This window comes from Epinephelus fuscoguttatus, linkage group LG10 (genome assembly GCF_011397635.1).
Source record: "Epinephelus fuscoguttatus linkage group LG10, E.fuscoguttatus.final_Chr_v1".
NCBI lineage: Eukaryota > Metazoa > Chordata > Actinopteri > Perciformes > Serranidae > Epinephelus > Epinephelus fuscoguttatus.
The window spans coordinates 41,863,592-41,883,418 of record NC_064761.1 but is presented as its reverse complement, the minus strand read 5'-3'; the positions used below and the strand labels follow the sequence as shown (position 1 = coordinate 41,883,418).

General features: G+C 43.2%; 2 protein-coding genes across 5 annotated transcripts in view; one reads left to right on the top strand and one right to left on the bottom strand.

Annotated features, from left to right (window-relative positions):
* Positions 1–19,827, bottom strand: part of prkaa2 (protein kinase, AMP-activated, alpha 2 catalytic subunit) — a 194,377-nt gene that overhangs the window by 7,109 nt on the left and 167,441 nt on the right. The window contains exons 1-5 of one of the 3 annotated variants that reach the window (XM_049588173.1): positions 7,500–7,740; positions 4,618–4,759; positions 3,399–3,492; positions 1,478–1,622; positions 473–560 (exon numbers count right to left, since the gene is read on the bottom strand). In XM_049588173.1, coding sequence (XP_049444130.1) covers positions 473–560; positions 1,478–1,622; positions 3,399–3,492; positions 4,618–4,759; positions 7,500–7,599 — 569 coding nt within the window. In that variant the 5' untranslated portion in view covers positions 7,600–7,740. Of the gene's footprint in view, positions 1–472; positions 561–1,477; positions 1,623–3,398; positions 3,493–4,617; positions 4,760–7,090; positions 7,263–7,499; positions 7,741–19,827 lie in introns of those variants that run through there. The other 2 variants (XM_049588174.1, XM_049588175.1) reach the window with 2 other exon arrangements.
* The window catches only part of plpp3 (phospholipid phosphatase 3), a 38,679-nt gene continuing 30,415 nt past the window's right edge, over positions 11,564–19,827 (top strand). The window contains exon 1 of one of the 2 annotated variants that reach the window (XM_049588214.1): positions 11,564–12,164. In XM_049588214.1, the coding sequence (XP_049444171.1) occupies positions 12,026–12,164 (139 nt within the window). In that variant the 5' untranslated portion in view covers positions 11,564–12,025. The remainder of the gene's footprint in view (positions 12,165–19,827) is intronic. The other variant, XM_049588213.1, reaches the window with a different exon arrangement.

The following is a 19,827-nucleotide window of genomic DNA, read 5'->3' as shown; positions in this document are numbered from 1 at the left end:
AACAAATAACTACTGCTACGTTCACGCTGAGCTTCCACACTGCTGCGGCACTTTGGAGCTTTTGCAACAGAGACCTTTGAAAACCCTGCTGAAACAATTTTAGTTGGAAAAAAGCCTGTTGCATTTTAGTCTGGATGAGCGGTCACGGTGACCAATAAAAACAATGACACGCAATGACCATGTTCACATCCCAGTTGGGTCTTATCAGTCACGATGTGTTGAGCCAAAACATTACAGCTAGGTCTACATAACCTTTTATGATGTGGGTACTCCTTTCCTATTGTCATGTGTGTTACTGTGGATGGAGGCGGTGCTAAAACCCTCGTGTTTATGTTTTAAAACACTGTTTTAGTCCTAAACTACATTGTTCCTAAAGCCATATAAATAATGCTGATTAAGTAACTGTCCTCCAGACGTAAATAATTGTGATTAATCTTATAGCCGTGATCGTACATGTGATGTGATCACACACCTTCCTGAGATGACCTCTGGAGCAGCATAGTTGGGCGAGCCACAGCTTGTCCGTAGGAACTCCCCATCTGACATCATGTTTGACAAACCTGTTGATAAATGCAAGACATCCTTCAGTCTTCACTCTGACAGTGACACAGTTTAACAAAACGATCCTCTGTTATTATATTACTGTTATTGATCCTATGGTTTAATTGCACATGGCCCACCACAGAGAGGGTGAGTTATACACTGTGGACGTCGCAGATATCTCTATCCTTATTTACCCACCAAGACTCTAAGCTCTAAACACAAAGCTCATCTAATTGGATGAGCTTCTCCCAGCCTGCCTGGGCCACACGCTAAACACCACATGCTCTGCGATGTGCTGACCTTAACTTTATCTTTTATCCCTGTTCCTTTAAGACTCTTTCACTGCTCACTGGTGTTTGTTGCTCTCAGCCAAAACACTCCTGCTGCTGCACAACCCTGACGCACCCCCACGATTCCTTCCCTATCAGATGACACTGGGCCTCAAGGCTTCCTGCCAGACATGATATGAAACCTGGCCGTTGCTAGGGGGACCTCTCTCCACCCCACACACCCTGCTGCGCACAAGGGTCTTTGTGTGTTTGTGAGAATATTTCTCTTTTTCGTGTTCGTATTGCATCAGGCACAGTCTCCAATCAGCTGGAACAATTATGCCCCAACTGTTAAGAAACTGTACTCAGTGAGAGATGTATTTAATAATGAGGTCAACAGGTGCATGATAGTGATTTCACACTTTTCTTTAAGTATATAATTAAGAGTCTAATTATGCTTTGTACTATGACTCTGCAACAAATGTTGCCTCTAATCAACAATTCAAATTACTTGTCAATTCCACTCAGCTCTGCCATAGACTCTGCCTCTCTGTCTTTCTCATTCCCTCCGTGAACATTTTCTGTTGTGCCTTCTCTTTTCTTAAATTCCCTAACAATCCTTCAGCCTCTCCCTCTTCCTGTAACTCTGTTGTCTGGGATCTTACCAAAGTCAGCTATCTTGGCGTTCTTGCTGGCATCCAGCAGGACGTTCTCAGGTTTGAGGTCTCTGTGGACCACCATGTGCCTGTGGCAGTAGTCCACAGCTGAGATAATCTGCTGGAAAAGGCGGCGGGCTTCAGTGTCCTCCACCTGAAACACACAATATAAACAGACATGATTAGACTGTGGCTGCTCTGAGTGTTTCTGTGATTGTGTGGAAGGATAAGGAAGTTATGTGGTGTCTTGTTTAGAACAAATGTATCATGTTCTGTGTTGGGTTGGTGTGGCTCAGGACCCAGGTGAAGCTCAAGTAGGATTATTCTATTAAAAATAAAGACCCCAGAGGAGGTCATCTCTCCATAGCTGTCAGTAACAGCTCAGTGTTTTGAACATGGAAGTGAACATTTAAAGGTGTGTAAATGGGGCATTAAAATTATCACTGACGACTCTCAGTTAGAAAGGTGAAGCAGTGATGGTGTGTGGGAACACTGTTGCCCAACAAACTTTAATGTCTCATTATCTATAACTCATACCAAATGACAATTTCTACTGACTGTGTGACTGGTAGACGGTGGTGGGTGGCGCAACAGGCCAAAACACAAATTCAAAACATAAACATGATTTGTGGACTGCAAAAAATTTTTTTAAATGCGAATATACAAAACTATAATATACAATATACAAAACTGCACAGAAGGAGGCATGCATCTACTCATGGACAAAAGGCTCGTGCTTATGAAAGCGCAAGCTGTAAACATTAATGGCGTCCTCCTCGGCTGAGCTGTAACATTCACAGGGTCAGTGGTAGGGATGCACCGAAATGAAAATTTGTGGCCGAAGCCGAATAAAATTAAACGCTTGGCCCAATACCGAGTACCGAATGCCGTTGTTTAGTTTTTCATTAGTTTTTGCAGATGAACCCCCTCCAGATTAGTGTTGTCACGGTACCAAAATTGGGACCCACAGTACGATACCAGTGAAAGTATCACGGTTCTGAGTAGTATCAGGATACCACAGCAAAAATGAGGCAGATGTGCCTTTTGTCATTTATAAAAAGATAAATCACTTTTCTATAATACATCAATGATATTTCCATGGAATAAATTACTTATTGCCTTATTCATACTTCAAAAACAGCATCAATAAGTGATTAACATAGGGGGGATCAAAATAAAATAAATAAATAAAATAAAACTCAACCAGCCACCCTCCTCCCCTGACAGTCCCTTCATAAGTAAAGAACAGTCCTTAAAGTGTGGTGAGGTTTGTGGACCGTTACCTGCCACAAAGAGTAATGTGAATGGCTCGTTTCTCCTCTGATACGCCACATACCTGTGTGCCGCCATGGCTCGGCTGTCCAGGTACTTTTGGGCAGTCATGACAACGAGTTATTCACCTGGAGCCGGACTTCTCCGTTGCCGGTAAGCCGTTATCATGCGCCGCCGTATTTGACAGGAATATGTATTCCTGTCTGTGTGTGTGACCCCCGTTCAATCCACAACCGGCGGGATTCGCCATTTCATTTCTGCTGCTGGTTGAAATCTGTACTCACACAGCGTGCTGAATGATTTATTTTGCTTGCACAATACTATTTTTAGTCGCAAATGCGAGTGCGGTGACGGACGGAGTAAAACAACGCCACACTGCTGACATTTTACTCCGTCCGTCACTGCATGCTGTTTGATTGCGTTATCAAAACAAAAACCGCTATTATTCGGCCTTGCTTTTCACTTATTCCACCGAATACTGAATGCATGTTTATTTGCAATATTCGGCCAAATATATTCGGTTACCGAATATTCGGTGCATCCCTAGTCAGTGGTGCCAATATCTATAAGTCACTCACCACCTCAGACACTGCTTAGCAATGCAAATACTGACTATGAGGTTAATAATACTAGTCAGTTAACAGATGAAATGTCTTACCCGTCCATGTTTGCAGATGTAGTCAAACAGCTCACCTCCAGACACATACTCCATGACCATGAAGAAATCTGTTGGTGTACTTATCACCTGGTACCTGAAACACAAACATGTCTCTGTTCACATGAACTTGCTGGACATTAATTAACTCCCTTACATTATGTCCCTAAATGTTAATATAACTGTAAACATACCAAAAGGCTTTTGTCTCAATCTCTAAAATAAATGTATTTACTTCAAAACTGCACGGAACTAATATACAGAAACACACACACAGATAGGTGAGGCCGCGCTGTGATGTATGGCTGCTGAGTGTAGGCATTACTTTCCTAAAGGTCAGGTATATTAAGATGCAGGCCCAGTCTCATGAATGGTTGCTTTTGTGAGATTCTGTGCTTCATCACAATCTACTATATTCCTGTCGAGTCGGGTGTTGCACAACTCGGCCGGCACCGTGGGAGAAATAAACACCAACAAAATCACACATACAGATTCTGCGAAATCTAAACAGCGAGAGCACTTGAGGGAAATGTTAGGACATTTATTCTAATTCATTTCAGTTCATGCTGGTTTTACAAACGCTGCAGATGTATCCAGAGTCTGCTCTGCTCTGTCCACAGTCCTGGAGCAATCTGCAACAGTGCAAACAGGATGTGTATGTGCCTAAAATATATGCATGTTTCTGAATGTATATGGCAGTGACAGAGTGTTCAACAGCACTTGAGCTTCTGACCTAAGAGCTCACATATCTGCCATAGCTTACAGTGCGACAGTGGACTAACCCTAACCTAAAAATAACACAGAGATTGTTGAGAGAGACATGGACTGACAAGGAGAAGGAGAAAGATGGGACACAAGGTCAGATAAATAACCCATGACAAGCTAAGATACCTGAATGAGGACAAGAATTTAGTCATGCAGGAACTACAGCGACTTCTATCATCTTATCTGGATATTTGAACGAACCACAAGTGCGTGTGCATTGCCAATGTTTGTGTGCTCCACCTCCTGGGAGCCCTGTGGGCATGCTCAGTACAGCGCAGCTGTAGCTGTAGTAAACAAACAGGAACACACAAAGCATGCCACAACACAGAGGGAACACAACATAGCAAAATACCCACATTACAACAGCCACTTATTTAACAGAGCTCAGTTATCTCCCTGTGTCGGCGCTCAGAGTCTTAAAGTCTGATAGAAGGATGTGTCGTCTTTCTCTACTTACAGCTTGATAATGTGTGGGTGTCTGAACAGTTTGAGATTCTGGATCTCTCGTTTGATCTTCCCAACAACATCGAGACTGCGGATCTTCTGTCTGTTTAGGATCTTTACAGCCACTTTATGGCCCGTCAACTGATGCTCGCCAACTGGAAACAAAAGAATACAGATATGAAGCACATACAGCACACAGATGGTAAAACCACAGAGCAGCTCATCATAAACAAGACAGTTAAGCACAATATGGAGGAACAAAGAGAGGCAGAGGCACTAATGGGTTACGTTTTAATTTAGAGAATTGCTACACAGTAGGGCTGCAACTATTATTTTCATTATGGATTAACCTGCCAATTATTTTTACTACATGTCAACAACATGTCATGAAACTGTAAAAAATGCTCATCACAAATTCCCAAAGTGACGTCTCTAAAGTGCTTCTTTTGTCCAAGCAACAGTCTAAAACCCAAAGACTCTTCATTTACGATCATATATGACAAAGAAAAGCAGCAAATGTTTGACATTTTTGCTTGGAAAATGTCTCCAACAATCAACTGATAATTAAAATAGTTGGTGATTAATTGTCTTTCGGACCACTAAGTGATTGATCAACTAATTGTTGCAGCTCTACTGCACAGCAGACTTCAACAGAGCAGTACATTTTTATTATAATGCAGTTTTAAGTCTTAATTTAGAAAGTTGTTTTACAGTAGGGCTGCAAATATTATTTTCATTATCGACTATTCTGCCAATTATTTTTTACTATTAATCGCTTAACTGATAAAATGTCATGAAATTGTAAAAAATGCTCATCACAATTTCCAAAAGCCCAAAGTGATGTCTTTTTGTCCAACCAACAGTCCAAAATCCAAAGACTCTTCGGTTAATGTCATATATGACAAAGAAAATCAGCAAATAATCAAATTTAAGACGCTCGAACTGGAAATTGTTTAACATTTCTGCTTGAAAAATGACTGCAACGATCAATCAGTCATTAAAATAGTTGGCCATAAATCATCTTTCGATCAACTAACTGATAAGTTGCACGGCAGACTTCAACAGAACAGTATTTTTTATTATGATGCAGTTTTAAGATTTAATTTAGAAAGCTGCTGCACAGTAGGGCTGCGACTATTATTTTCATTATCAACTAATCTGCCGGTTATTTTCACATTCAATCGCTCAATCTATAAAACGTCAATTAACTTCGAAAATTGCTCATGACAATTTCCCAGAGCCCAAAGTGACGTCTCTAAAGTGTCCAAGCAACAGTCCAAAACCCAAAGACTCTTCATGTACTATCATAAATGACAAAGAAAAGCTGCAAATTCTCAAATATAATCATTTCAAACCAGCGAATGTTTGACATTTCTGCTTGAAAAATGACTGTAATGATCAAAATACTTGACGATAAATCGTCTTTCGATCAACTAACTGATAAGTTGCAGCTCTATTGCACAGCAGACTTCAACAGAACAGTACATTTTTATTATAATGCAGTTTTAAGATTTAATTTAGTAGGGTTGCAACTGTTATTTTCATTATCGACTAATCAGCCAATTATTTCGCTCAATCTATAAAATGTCAGTTAACTGTGAAAATTGCTCGTGACAATTTCCCAGAGCCCCAAGTGACGTCTCTAAAGTCCTTATGTTGTCCAAAACCTAAAGACTCTTCAGTTAAATCATAAATGACAAAGAAAAGATGCAAATTCTCAAATTTATGAAGCTTGAACTGTAAACTGTTTGACATTTCTGCTTGAAAAATGACTGCGATCAATCCATTATTAAAATAGTTAATAAAATTTCTTCCTATCGACTATTTACCAAGTGATTGTTGCAGCTCTGTTGCACAGACAGAACAGTTAACTTTTATTATAATGCATTTTTAAGCGGCCTACTGTAGCCTTCATCTTTTTTCCATATCTTTAATTGTGCAGGGTGTTGGAGCTATAAGCCTTTCTTATTAGGCTCTCAAGCCAAGATGCTGCTGCTGCTGCCAAACTCTATTAACAGCTTGACTACAACAATATAAAGGTGCATGAACTGCTCTTTCTCCCACATAGAGATGACCTTAACACAAACATGTCATTAGTAACATTTGATTCAGTTAAAGCAAAGTGAACTCAGGCTGCATGCATTACTGAGAAAAAAAAATCTCTCCATTATAAAGAATTAAAGATGTGACGTCAGCCCTGCCTTGAGGTGCGTTCACCCCCTGCTAAGCTAACACATCCCCCCAACTGCGCACACAAGACACAGGCTGGGTGAGCGTGGACTCAGAGCTCACAAGGTCACGCAGAGTGTCCGAAAACTAGCTAAGAAAACTGAAATAATATCCTGTGAACGGCCTCTCGAGCAAAACTTTACCGCTGTGACAGGTTTTCTCGACTTACTTCACAAGCTAGCAGCGGTGGGCTAACGTTAACACCGGACTAGCTTAACCGCTCACAAACATTATGTCAGTTATATCAATATGCTCACACGGTGGGTTTCGGACAAGCTGTGCGCCTCACTCACGTCCTTTACCGCGACAAAACCATCACACTAACTCCTCTTTTTTTAACACAATGCGACACTATTGTGAGTATGACTGTGCATCTTCTTGTAGCTGTTGTCCTCCAGGTAATTCACCTGCCATAGCTGATAACAGCAGCTACAGTCAGAGGGGCTTCAGAGGAAGAATTTGACTTTCAAGCTGGCGGATTCACGGAGCACATTTACGCTTTAAATCGCTCCTGTCGCCGGCGTTAACCCACCCAGCTACGCAAACTGCTCACCGGCCGCCGGCAACTTCAACAGTCCATTGACTGTGGGCGACTACTTGAATATTACTCCAACTGAAACACATCCACACATTTAATCTCGGCGTGACACAAAAGCGTGACTTAACTCTTCACTTTCCCGAATGTCCCCACTCCGAGCGTGTCGCCGAGGATGTAGTGTCCGATCTTTACCCTGCCTTCGTGTTTCTGTTGTTGCCGCTCTGCCATCTTCTCCGTTACCGACGGCTGGGTTCGCTCGGTGCGGCGGGTGTGCTGCCTGCCTGCCTATGGAGCGCGCGGAGGGGCGGGGCACTTGTCTCCCTGCGAGCGAGGACGGGGAGAAGCAGCGAAGACTCGACCCCGATAAACGGGCACTGTCAGGTTTACTGTAAATACTGGAGCAGAGGAAAAAAACGTAAGTGCCAAAAAATGCTCTCCTGGAGGCCATTTGGCGTCTGACGTAAAGCACCGAGTGTGTGTATAACCGGGATTATCTCTCCTAGAAACCAACGACTTCTGCCATCCACCCTGTGGGTGTGCGTATCCACCTGAACCGGTGTGTGTGTCGAGTTTTGCACCCTGGTTAATTAGCTGATGAATACTCTCCACATGTCTAAATCACCCACAAATTACAATATATAGAATATTAATTAAAATGGAATAGCCACGAGCAACACATCAAATGTAGTTATGTTTTCAGTAATAAAAAATGCTCTGTTATATATTATAAAGGCAATAATTATAATACATATCATTTTCATTTTCAGATATAGGCCTATTAAAAAATGGAAAGCTAGTGTGTATTTAGAGTGTTATGCAGGCTTTATTACTATTAATTAGTTAAGTGTTAGCATTTCATAAGAATGCATTTCAAAAAAGGTTGCAAAAAAGTTCAATCATATGCTGGCTTCCTAAAATGGCTCTCAGTTATCAACACTTCCCCAACCCCTGATCTAATGCTGTGTTCCAGGCACACGTTAGGCCAATGTAAAGATGGGATTAGACACGAATTCCCGCAGGGTGTCGCGATAGGCGCGATGGACACTATGGGCATGACGCGAATTATGATAAACTGCGCAAATGAAGCAATTCACGTCATAGTTTATTGAAAAATCTTAGTTTAAGTCACCAATTCGCATCACGTTCATTCATCGATTCAGCGATTTCATGCTCGTATGACACGGGTCAATACAAAATATTTTAGTGTTCAAACTTGCATGAGGAACAGGACACGAGAATTCACATTAACACAACATAAGATTTTCTTTCTTGCTTGCTTTTTCCTTTAACCACTGCACAACTGTGCTAACCAGGCCCGTTGTCAGATGGTTCTAACCCAGATTAGGGTAGCATATTTGTGTGGAGTTTGCATGTTCTCCCTGTGTCAGCATGGGTTTCCTCCAGGTGCTCCGGCTTCCTCCCACAGTCCAAAGACATGCAGGTTAATTGGTGACTCTAAATTGTCCGTAGGTAGCCCTTTACACTTAGCCCCTTTTACGCTGCCAGATTTTCCGTGAATGTTGGGCCGTTTTCCCGGCAAGCTGCGAGCGTTTAGACACACAGAGCCAGATTGCCGAGCTGATCAGAGGTGCCCAATTTTCCGCCTCGTAGGGTAGACATATTGGCAGAACCCTTTTAGTTTAAACAGACCGAGGCGCCTTCTGCAACGGGAGGGGCTGTTGATGACGCAGCATGTGCGACCCACTGGTGGTGGATAAACAGGAAACAGCTGATAGCAGGAATTAGCGAGCAGCTAGTAGCAAGAGGGAAACACAAACCTGACAGACGCTGTAAAGATGAGCAACTGGGGAGACAAGGAATTGCGCGCCCTCCTTGTCCTCGCAAACAAAGAGGCCATTAACCGTCAGATGACGGGGACGGTGAAGGACGGGCCGACTTATGAGAGAAGGAAGCCAAAGGACTGACCAGCCGCGGCTTCCCTCCCACGTCACTGTTTACGTCACACACTGAGCTACACGTTTTGTTACTTGCTCACGCCCCCCATTGCCCCGAAAAAGGCGCATTCTGTATAAACAAAAGTAGGTAGGTGGCATTTTGCTGCACTCCCAGATTTTGTTTTTATACTGCCAATGCTGAAAGAAGACTGATTGGGCTTTCCTGCACATTTGCACAATTCCAAGTCAGCCCTGTGATAGTCTGGTGACCTGTCCAGGGTGAACCCTGCCTCTTGCTCAATGTCAGCTGGGATAGGCTCCAGTCCACCCACAACCCCCAATAGAATAAGCAGTTACAGAAAATGAATTAATGCTCTAAAATGGGCAGTTCAGCTGTTGAGTTTCCAAAAATGTCTCCTGGGGGAAAGGTTTGTTGCAGACCCCCCCTTGAGGGTCATGTCCCCCCAGTGTTAAATAGGTAGTTACGTCCCTGGTGAGACTGTTCTGAAAGACAGCACCCTCCCTCTGAAAAATGGGGAACGTGTTTGTTTTGGTTTTGCATCTATAGTCCACAGCTGAGGCCATCAGAGCATTGAGAAGGATCCATTATCCATATGGGCTGTCAAGCTGCTCCATTAGGTCAGAGATAGTTTCACTGTTCTCTCACAAATAAGTGCATCCCACATTGTGTACACCATCCCTGCAGTTATGTCATAGTGTCATATTTCTCTTATTTTGTTGGCCCCGTCTCTGCTGCATCAGCGTCAAATTGGTGATAATTTTTAATTTAATTTGTGTACCAGACTGGACTGGTGAAAAATAGGCCTGAAGAGTGAAACTGATGGCTCTAACCACTAGATGGCAGTGTAAGTTTAATTTATCAGTATCAAGGCTCACTCTTGACAGTGCTTCTGCTGCTTGTGCATATAATATTTGAGCTCTCTCTGGGATTGGAAAGCACTTGTGGAGCTTGTGCATGAACGTTTTCTTATCAAAGTAAAAAAAAAAAAAAGAAGAGGTTTTGAATCATTTGCCTTTAAATACACATAAATACCAGTTAATCAAATTGAAATTTCCACTGATAAATATGTTTAAAATCTAGACAAAGTAACTGAAAAAGTTAAAGAAGTCCCCACTACACATGTCCTTGCAAATAAAAATGATGGATCATTAACTTTTAAATAGTCTTCATATGGACACTGACAGAATATATATCGAGAGAGTTTTACTATCGTATTTGCAAAATACACAAAAAGGATAAACATCTTGTTTAGGAGAATTTTTTTCACTTTTTCATCATATTTTAATATAAATCTTTCATAGAACTGATGAAATATCATCTACTGTTACCATTTTTTCTGTAATATTAGAAATATTTGCTTTAAATATCTTCTCAGGATGCAAAGAGGGCAAATATTCCCACTCAAGATTCAGATTTAGATTTTGTTGTCATTATCCAAACAACGAAACTGCAAATTTGTCATCCTCAAGTTGTGCATACTACTAAAGGCAAGGCAAGGCAATTTTATTTATATAGCACCATTCATACACAAGGCAATTCAATGTGCTTTACAAAGGAAATATGTTAAGATAAAACATTAAAGGAACAATAGATCATTAAAAACAAAAGCTAAAAGCAAGAAAAACAGTGCAGAAAATGTATTTAAAAAGCAAACATAAAGCAAAAGCAACAGCAGACAAATATAAAAACAATAGCTACAGATTATCCTAACTAAAAAAACTTAACACATATTTACGTACAGAATAAAGCACGAGTGTAAGAGATAAGAGATATTCAACAATAACATCATATAAGCACAGAAAATAAGCAGTTTTTAATACTTTTTATTCATCAACATTTTTTACAGTTAGGAACAAAAGAAAAAAGAAAAGAAATATGAGGTAATGGGATGTTTACAGAGACGCGAATAAGTAATATTATTTCTGAAATAATAATTTATAATATATAAAAATAAGTGCAACTAACAAGTGTGCAAGAAGCAGCAGCAGCAAAGTCCAATGATGTGTAGTATGACAGATATGAGGTGAATATTGCACGCGCACAGTAATGGCATCTCATCATTTAGTCAGATAGGGCAGATGTCTGAGTTCATTGATGCCACAGTGTTTGTGAAAAGGCTGTTTTCAGTCTTTGTGTCCCGTCTCCAATAACAACATATTCTGAAACGCTCCAAACCACCATCACTCCAGTGCGCATGTCGTACCTCGCGTAACCGCCGGGGGCGCTGCATCCCCGCGCGGCTCTCTGCCCTCCTCCTGGTCACCAGTCTGAGAAAGTTTTCCATGCAGGGATGGAGGTGATTACCCACCGCTAGCAGAAGAGGGAAGAGGGCTGAGCCTTGAAGCTGCCGGGGGAACTTGAAGAGAGCAGGGGGAGGAGGAGGAGAAGAAGGATTGATATAACAAGAGCGGCTGTCGATGCGCAGCGCAATTCTCACTCACTCCAAGTCTTTGAACCAAGAGCGATAAAGGGGAGCGGGCTTTCCATTCATTTCAAGCGCAGGCAACTTTGCTTTCTTGAGTCCGTGGCGCGGGTCCGTTCACCATTTAATACTTATGTTTTAACCTTTTTTAACGAGACATCAGCAGATTTGAAACTTCACGAGACCTGCGAGCCGGGGAGTTTGTTCCCTGCTGAACTGCATGACATTTCTTTTAAGGACTTGAGAGCCTGACAGACTTTCTTCACCTACCTACCGCGTGGTGTGGGATTTGGAGCTGAAACGGGGAGTTCTCAAATGCAAAAGTACATGTATGAGAAAGCAATGGCCCAAGAGACAAGGAACGGAGGAACCTCTACGTTAAATAACAACAATGGTGTTGACAACAGTAAGAAGAAGCTGCTAATAGCGCTCGACATCTTCTGTCTTCTACTTGGTAAGTTTATTAAAAGTTAGACTGTCTTTATCATGATTTCAGTTGTTTAGTTTTTGGATCAAATCAGCTGTTTTACACCACAGAGTCTTTAAACACTGGATTCACACACACACATAAACAACAAACAGATTAAACAGTGCCCGCGCTTTCTAATGGTTGGCAGTAAAAGCCTTATCGTTTTAAAAGTATTGCCTGTTATCTGTCACCACAAGGCAACTTAATCTGTAACATCCCATTATCATCCAGCTGCAACACACCACCCCATGCTGGGGAGCGCGCACAAAACACTACAATACTCAACTTATTTGGCTTTTATATTGTTAAACATAAACAGCTCATAGTAAACAATCTCACAGTGAAACAACACATATAATCAGTGCAAGAGGAACTTTGACATTCTGCTTATTGACTGACACGTGTGTGTGTTTCTCTCAGCTGAGACTTCAGGATGAAAATGTTGTCATCACATCATATTATAGACTGATCATTTCAAAGTCCACAGAGCATCACTGGGACACAGATGCTCCTGCCGCCTGCCAACATGCCCGGGGCACAAATGTTTTGAAGTGTTGTAACCTGCCCTTTTACTGCCCTTTAAATAGCCCGTGACACCCCACCTGTGCCCTCTGTTCATCTGACCCTAAACCCTCCAGAGGTGCCATTCCAGCTCGAGCTGTCCACACACAGGGATGCAAAGTGGCTGAAGTAAAAAAAAATCACAGTGTAATTAAAGTATTGATCCACAGTTGATTAAAGTGTCACACAGGCTGTGTTGGGTCTGATGTGCTCCACTTGTTTGTGAGTCTGTGTGTTCGTCCTAACTTGTTATTCCGCTTGCGTCCAGAGTCAGTGTGCAGTGTTTATGTGTGTGTTGCTTTGATAGCCGGTTTGTTTTTGGCTGTTGTCACTGTAGCCCAGTCCTTTTAGTTCCTCGCTCTAGTGGCCCCCCTTTCTCTTCTCTTTGTTTTCAATCCCTCCGTCTCTCCTTTCTCTCTTTTAGAAAAGGATTATGGGAGTTGCGCTCAGCTTCTACACATTCTCTCCCAGAACCCTGCAAATCCCTGGCCAGCTGCCCCCGATCACTCCACTTCAAATTACTTTCTCTCTGCCTCTCCTTGGCTTTCTATCTGGCCCTTCTTTCTCCCTCTCTGTCCAGGGGACTGCGTGGAATAATTGCTTAAGCATGTGTTGTGGCAGGGGAATGCCTCTCCAATCTAACAGAGAGAGATGGAGAGGCAGGACGCGTGGCTGACCAGGCATTAGAGGAGCAGGTGGGAGCCACACCAGCAGCTTTATATGGAGAAACTGAGGCATCAACAGTAGTAATACAATATGCAGCGTCGCCACACAGGAACAGGGTTTTATCACCCAGGATGTTACAAATGGTGCAGATTAACTCCACGTTGTCTGAAGTGCTGGGTAGAAAAAGCAGATCTGCCCGACAGACGCAAAGTTTTCCAGTGGGTGTATGTTGGTTTGCGTATTAAAGAACCTCAGACAGAGATAGGCCGTTTCATCTGAACACATAAAAATGTAGATGAGCTTTGAGCACATGTGGAGTGAATTTCCTGCACGACCAACTTCCTCCGCTGGTAAAAGCTCCTCTTTGCCGTGTAAGGGCAGCACACACACACACACACCCACACACATGCATGTAAACACAACAGACACACAATGCATGTAAGCACACAGACACAAATGGGCTCACAGATTCTCCTTTGTCATGCTAAACACAATCTGGCTGCTCAGTGGTGATTGGTTGGCCCACTTTAGTGGTTTGGTGGGGAGGTTACACATGGGGGTTTCAGTGGGTGGAGGGACAGGGGGGTTAAAGGAGAGGAGAGAGGGGGCTTATCAGGGGGTCCTGAATGAGGAATGCGGGTGTGTAGAGGGCTCAGAAGAATGCTCTCAGAAAAGGCTACAGCTCACCACACAGCTAGTTAATGCATAAATATCTCGTTACCTTTAATTAGTTTCTATCTGCCAGCTGCTGTTACACACACACACACACACACACACACACACAAACACACGGTGCAGTGACACCTTTCTATAGGTTGTCAGTCTGCCAGTCACACACCCTCAGGCACAACTAATGATTCTGTTAGCATAAAGGACATCTGAGGCCATCTATAATCACACACATGTGTACAAACGAAAAAATGGTTCCCTCCTTTTGTTGCCTCCGCTGATCAAGGCTAATGATGCATAAACACAGCAGGATCTGAATGGTGATTAAAAAATGTATACACGCACGCACACACACACACACACACACACACACACACACAAACACACACACACAAACACTCTCACCCAGTGCTCAGCTGCTGAGACCAGAGTTTCAGAGTACGATTTTGGCTGCTGAGCCCAAGAATCATCTGCTGATTTCACTTTGGCTCGGGTTCCACTCTTACTGTGCAGCAGAGATGATTTAACGACGCCATAAGGAGCACACACTCTATAAATACACAAACTCAACCGCAGGCTGGGACGTTTCATTCTTCTCTTTCTGTCTATCTCACATGTGACCCTGAACATGGCTTCACGTGCTCTGATAGCCGACTATCATCGGGTTTAAAGTGAATGTTTATTGTGAAAATAATTTGCTTTCATGAAAGCATTCCTCTCAAAGTAGCCTCACCTAAACCCAGATTAAGTTTTACACAATGCAAAGGAGATTATGCATTGTGTGTTTGCATTCGTGGCTGTCTGGGTTTAGAAGCCACTCAGAGTTTGCGCTGCAGGGGCCTTTTTGCAGAGTATAAACATGGACTGTCCAGGACTGGCTCCATTGACTTTCACTCTTGTAGGTTGATTTAAAAGCTCTGCTAGATATGTGGGTGTTGCTATAGTGACAAGCCTTCATGTGAGGCCCAAGCTCGCCATTTTTCTTTCAGCTTCTCACATTTCTTGGTATCGGCTCTGATCTGTGATACAGTCAGGTGTTTGGTGACGTGATTTTCCACGAGCGACAGACGTGGAGATTGTTATTAGCAGCAGAGAGGAGTGTAACCTTTTGGCCCCGGGGAATCGGCTTCAAAACTGGCCCTGGAGCTTTAACCCTATATGGCTCTGGCCCAACTCCTGCCTCTCTATTAGCCGCTATAGCATTACAGCAGTCAGTCACACAGCCCCTCATTAAAGCTGGAGAGGTTTAACCTCTACCTCTCCAGGCCTCAGCCACTTCAATCCTGAGCCGCTCCACAAATATTTTCCAGAATTTCTCAAATTCTTCATCTGGCTGTAGTGCCTTGGCCAGAGACTCTTGATGTGACATCTGGTGCAATTTTGGGAGTGAGTGAACCAGGGGGCACGCCGTGTGTGTGTATGTGCATAGTGGTGCTCAGGAAAGGGTGGGAAACGGAAAGGTAGTGTCGGTCGGAGGTAGGTGTGGTTGTGAAATGAAATCCTGTCCATTTTTTTTTTTTTTACCTCACAACCCATTTCCACCCCCCACACCCCTTTCCTTCCCTCTCCCCTCCCTCTCCACTTGAGCATGTCTTCCCTCTTCTCAACTAGCTTCGCACTAATGGAGAGAAATGTCACGAAAGAGGTTTGGTAGCAACATTAAATACGATACCATGTGGTTAGTGTATGTGTAGAAACTTATCCTCCCGACAACAACAAGATAAGTAGCTTTTGCCAAGTGTCTCGCAGAAAACTGTAATCAAACAGCAAGTGGGAGGCCCTCATACACAAACCCAAACACGGGCTCCTATCCAAAGCTGCCGACCTTAATCTGAGGGCAAATATTCTCAGGAGTTCTGCATGAGTCTGTCTGTTCAGGGGCAGGAGCTGACTGAGCAGAGAAATGGACTACCTACCCAGATATAGGAGCCTAAAGAGCAACGGAGAGGTGGAATTAAGTAGGAGAAACACATGCCAGTATATTCATTTCTCTTCAAAATCTGCCATGTCGAGCATCACTAGTTTGGGTGTTGTAACAGTCAACAAAATAGATTTAAACTAGCAGCCATTACGTTGCTTTTCACAATCTCCCAGACGGCACGTGTATCTATTGAGGACATGTATTGAATAGCATTTTCTGTGTCGCACTTGATGCTCCTTGTCAGTTTATTCTTCTGTTTGTCATATAAGGTCAAAGGTCGGGTAGAAAAGAGAACAAGTGCCTGCAGCGCTCTCCGTATGACATTTCCCGCACTAACACAAAGCTGAGGGCTCAGTGGACACACACAGAGGAACATGTAACATCAGGTTCAGTTCTGACAATAGTCCATGTATGGTATGATATTTACGCTGTGATTACATCCCTGCATGTATGCTTGTGTGTTATCTGTGGCTCTAGGCGGTGGCTTGTGGTGTGTGTTTGTTATGGCTGCAGGACGAGGGGAGGTTGGGGCTCTTAAGAAGGTGAGGAGGGTCCTCTGGCAGACGACCATCACTTGATTATGTAATAAGATAAAGATCAGCTGATGTTCATGACAACGGTCGTGGCCACAGGGCTGCTCGTCCTTGAAGAATGTATGGAATTTTAAGTGTGCCTTTTTGTGTTGATGTATATTTTTGATGGATAGTAGCGGTGGTATTGTGGCCAGACTTGTGTGTGCAACATTTCTGCCTGTCATTGTGACATGTGGCTGGTTTTCTGCTGGTGCATGAGCTAAATGACAAACCCTTGGGGTTTATGTCTGCGCAGGGCTGCGATTAGAGGTGTGCGGGTGTGCATTTGTGTCCCGTGGGGGTTTACGAGGGAGAGGGAGCACCCAGAGCTGTCATTACAAGGACTGTATGGCCCGAGGGGTAAAGGAGTCTATGTGTGCGTGCACTTATGTCTGCAATGCGTGTGGGTAGCATGTGTGAGGCATCTGTGGCTCAATTTGTGTGTATGTGTGTGTTTGTGTGTGTCCCATGTGGTTCCCGTGGGCAAGCCAAAGGCATCAGGTTGACTGATGTGACTGTGTCTCTTTAAACTGGTATACAAACCAGACGCATTCATCTCGTAACTATTCCCCCAACGTCTCCGTCCTGGCAAACAATTAAATTGCACAATAAAAGACTAAACTCTGACAATAGATGAGCAGCAGCTTGTAGTTTACACTTTGACAACAATAGTGTAGAAAAGCCTCTGCCTCTCATATCTCTGCACTCTCTCATCTATGATTATAACCCTCTTAGGTAAACACCCTCACACTGCTCATTTAGATAAAGCAGAATTACTGGGCTGCTCCCTGCCATAAACTCTTGTCAGCAGCCATTCTTGGTTGTGTTTAAGCTTGTGTTTGAGTTGCAGTGGGTGTTGTAATTGAATATTTTTTGGAAATGTGTGTGGGCAATGGGCTCATTCATAAACGCCTGATTGGTCATTACACCCAACTCTGAGGTTTTCTCACTCTTACACTTGTCTTTCCACGATCATATGAATTAGCACTCACTATATATGGTTGTTGTCTCAGAGCAGTGGTTCCCAGCTGGTCCGGCAGTGGGATTCAAGTTTTTCTCCTTAGTCATTAGTTTAAGATTCACACAGTTTAATACATTGCTCATCATACTTGCATTTGGTCATGTTGTGGAGCTAGTCCGTTATTTACTCATTCTACAGCAGGAAATGGCACTTCACAATAAAAGCTCTGTGCTGAAAATTCACTGTACTGTCACTTGCGGTCCATTAAGAATAGACCTGTGACCCACCAGTTGGGAACCACTGGTCTTAGAGTTTTCTAAACTGACCAGACTGCTCTAGCTGTTCTCTTATTTGCCTTTACCCACTTTTTCCATTATATATACATCACTGATGATTATTATTCACAATGCCATTGTGTAAATATTTTGTGAAAACACCAACAGCCAACCCTACAATATTGTTGCTCTACTGATATTGAGATATTTGATTTTCTCCATATCATCCAACCCTAGTTAGACTGCATGCACTTCAACCAGAGATACACTGATCTATTGGCCAAACATCGGTAGGGGCCTCGGTACTCACCTTATTGAGCCATCAGCCTATCAGCAAATAAAACAATATTCACTTATAGCAGTGGCTGACATTTTTCTGTGTCGCACCAATTTTTTTGCCGGCAAAAAAGCAGGGCTTAAGGCCCCGTTTATACGACAACGATTTCAACTGAAAACGGTAAACTTTTGTTGCGTTTTGGCCGATCGTTTACACGACAGCAGCATTTTGGGTGCCTGAAAATGCAGCGTTTTGAAAACGGGTTCCAGAGTGCAATTTTTTGGAAATGGCAGCATCTCCCTTGTCATGTAAACTTGCAATATGCAGTTCCCCTGAAAACGGAGACTTTTCGCACATGCTAATTACGGTTCGAGTCACTAGGCACGCGCGAGAAAGTTGGCCATCACAACAACAATGCCGAGCTCTGTTTGTGCTCCTCACCCTGTTGATTTGAAGTGAAATGTAGATCTGTTACTGTAGCAACTCCACGTCGTCGTCCATCCAGACAAAGTTATCTGTGCATGCTTTCGCCAGTGTGTCTTCTTTGTTTTGATTTGTAATCACCGTGTTGTAGAGGAAGGCGCTTCAGCGCAGGCGCATGGCGTCATGCCGTGGTGTTGCTTTGAAAATTTACACTGCCACCTATTGACAGCGTTTCCAGTAGATTTTGCGGCTCTGTGTGAACGGGGATTGTTTCAATAACGTCGTCATATAAACGCAGAAGTTTTTTAAAACGCAAAGGACAGACTTTTCTGTTTTTAGAGACACCGTTGTCGTCTAAACAGGGCCTAAGACTGATGGCATCCTGACATCCCAGGGACAATAGAAAACGTGTTCGGGACCAACAGAGATCCTGGGACGCCTTCAGAACGAAAGGACACAGTAAAGTCACTATTGACGCACCGTTGCGTTCACTGCATGAACAGCAAAGCCTTATTGAAAGCTGGCTAACGTTACCTGTTAGCAGCTGGTGGCTGAAAAAACAGTTACAATTACTTTGTTTGCCTAGAACAAAAGCTGAAGTAAACACAAACAACAACAAAAACAAAACACCAGTATAAGCTGTCAGTCTAATTGTTATCTTAAACAATGTATTGGTATCGACTCAGAATTTCACAATCAAAGCATCCCTAAGTTCTACGTATTAAAATGGGACCAGCAGCTTGAAAAGAAACATTGCTATTAGCTTTAATGTAAATAGGAGCAGCAGGTGATGTTATACAGCAGCGCTTCATCATAGCCAGCAGGCTGAGAGCTGCCGGCCCCATTTCATCTCTCTGCTCCAACACACTGTCCTCGCCTGGGCCTCCTCCCTGCTGTTACACAGGCTCCTCTGTCTGTCACTTTCTCTTACTACATTGCCCACTACAATCCTCTGTATTTGTGTGTGTGCGCATGCTGTGCGCAACCAGAGATGGGGGGTGGGGGGTTGGGGGTCAGGGAGATTTCACTGTTTCACTGAGAACAATGCCCCTTTTGATGTATCTCAGCGCTCTTTGTTTCGTTAACGAGGACCAATGGGCCGGTGGCAGACAGAAGGAGGATGAAATGGAGGGAGGGGAAAAAGTGAATGAGGTAGAGATGATGAGAGAGTGAGAGACCCTCCTCGCCGGGCACTCAAGGCCGCTTGATTATCTGTCAGAGGTTTATTGCTGTTGCTGCTTCGAGCAGTATTGTTGACTGGATTGTGGGCTGTGGTGTTTATCTGCTCTGCTGTGGCCAGCGCTGGGCAGTAATCAGCTCAGC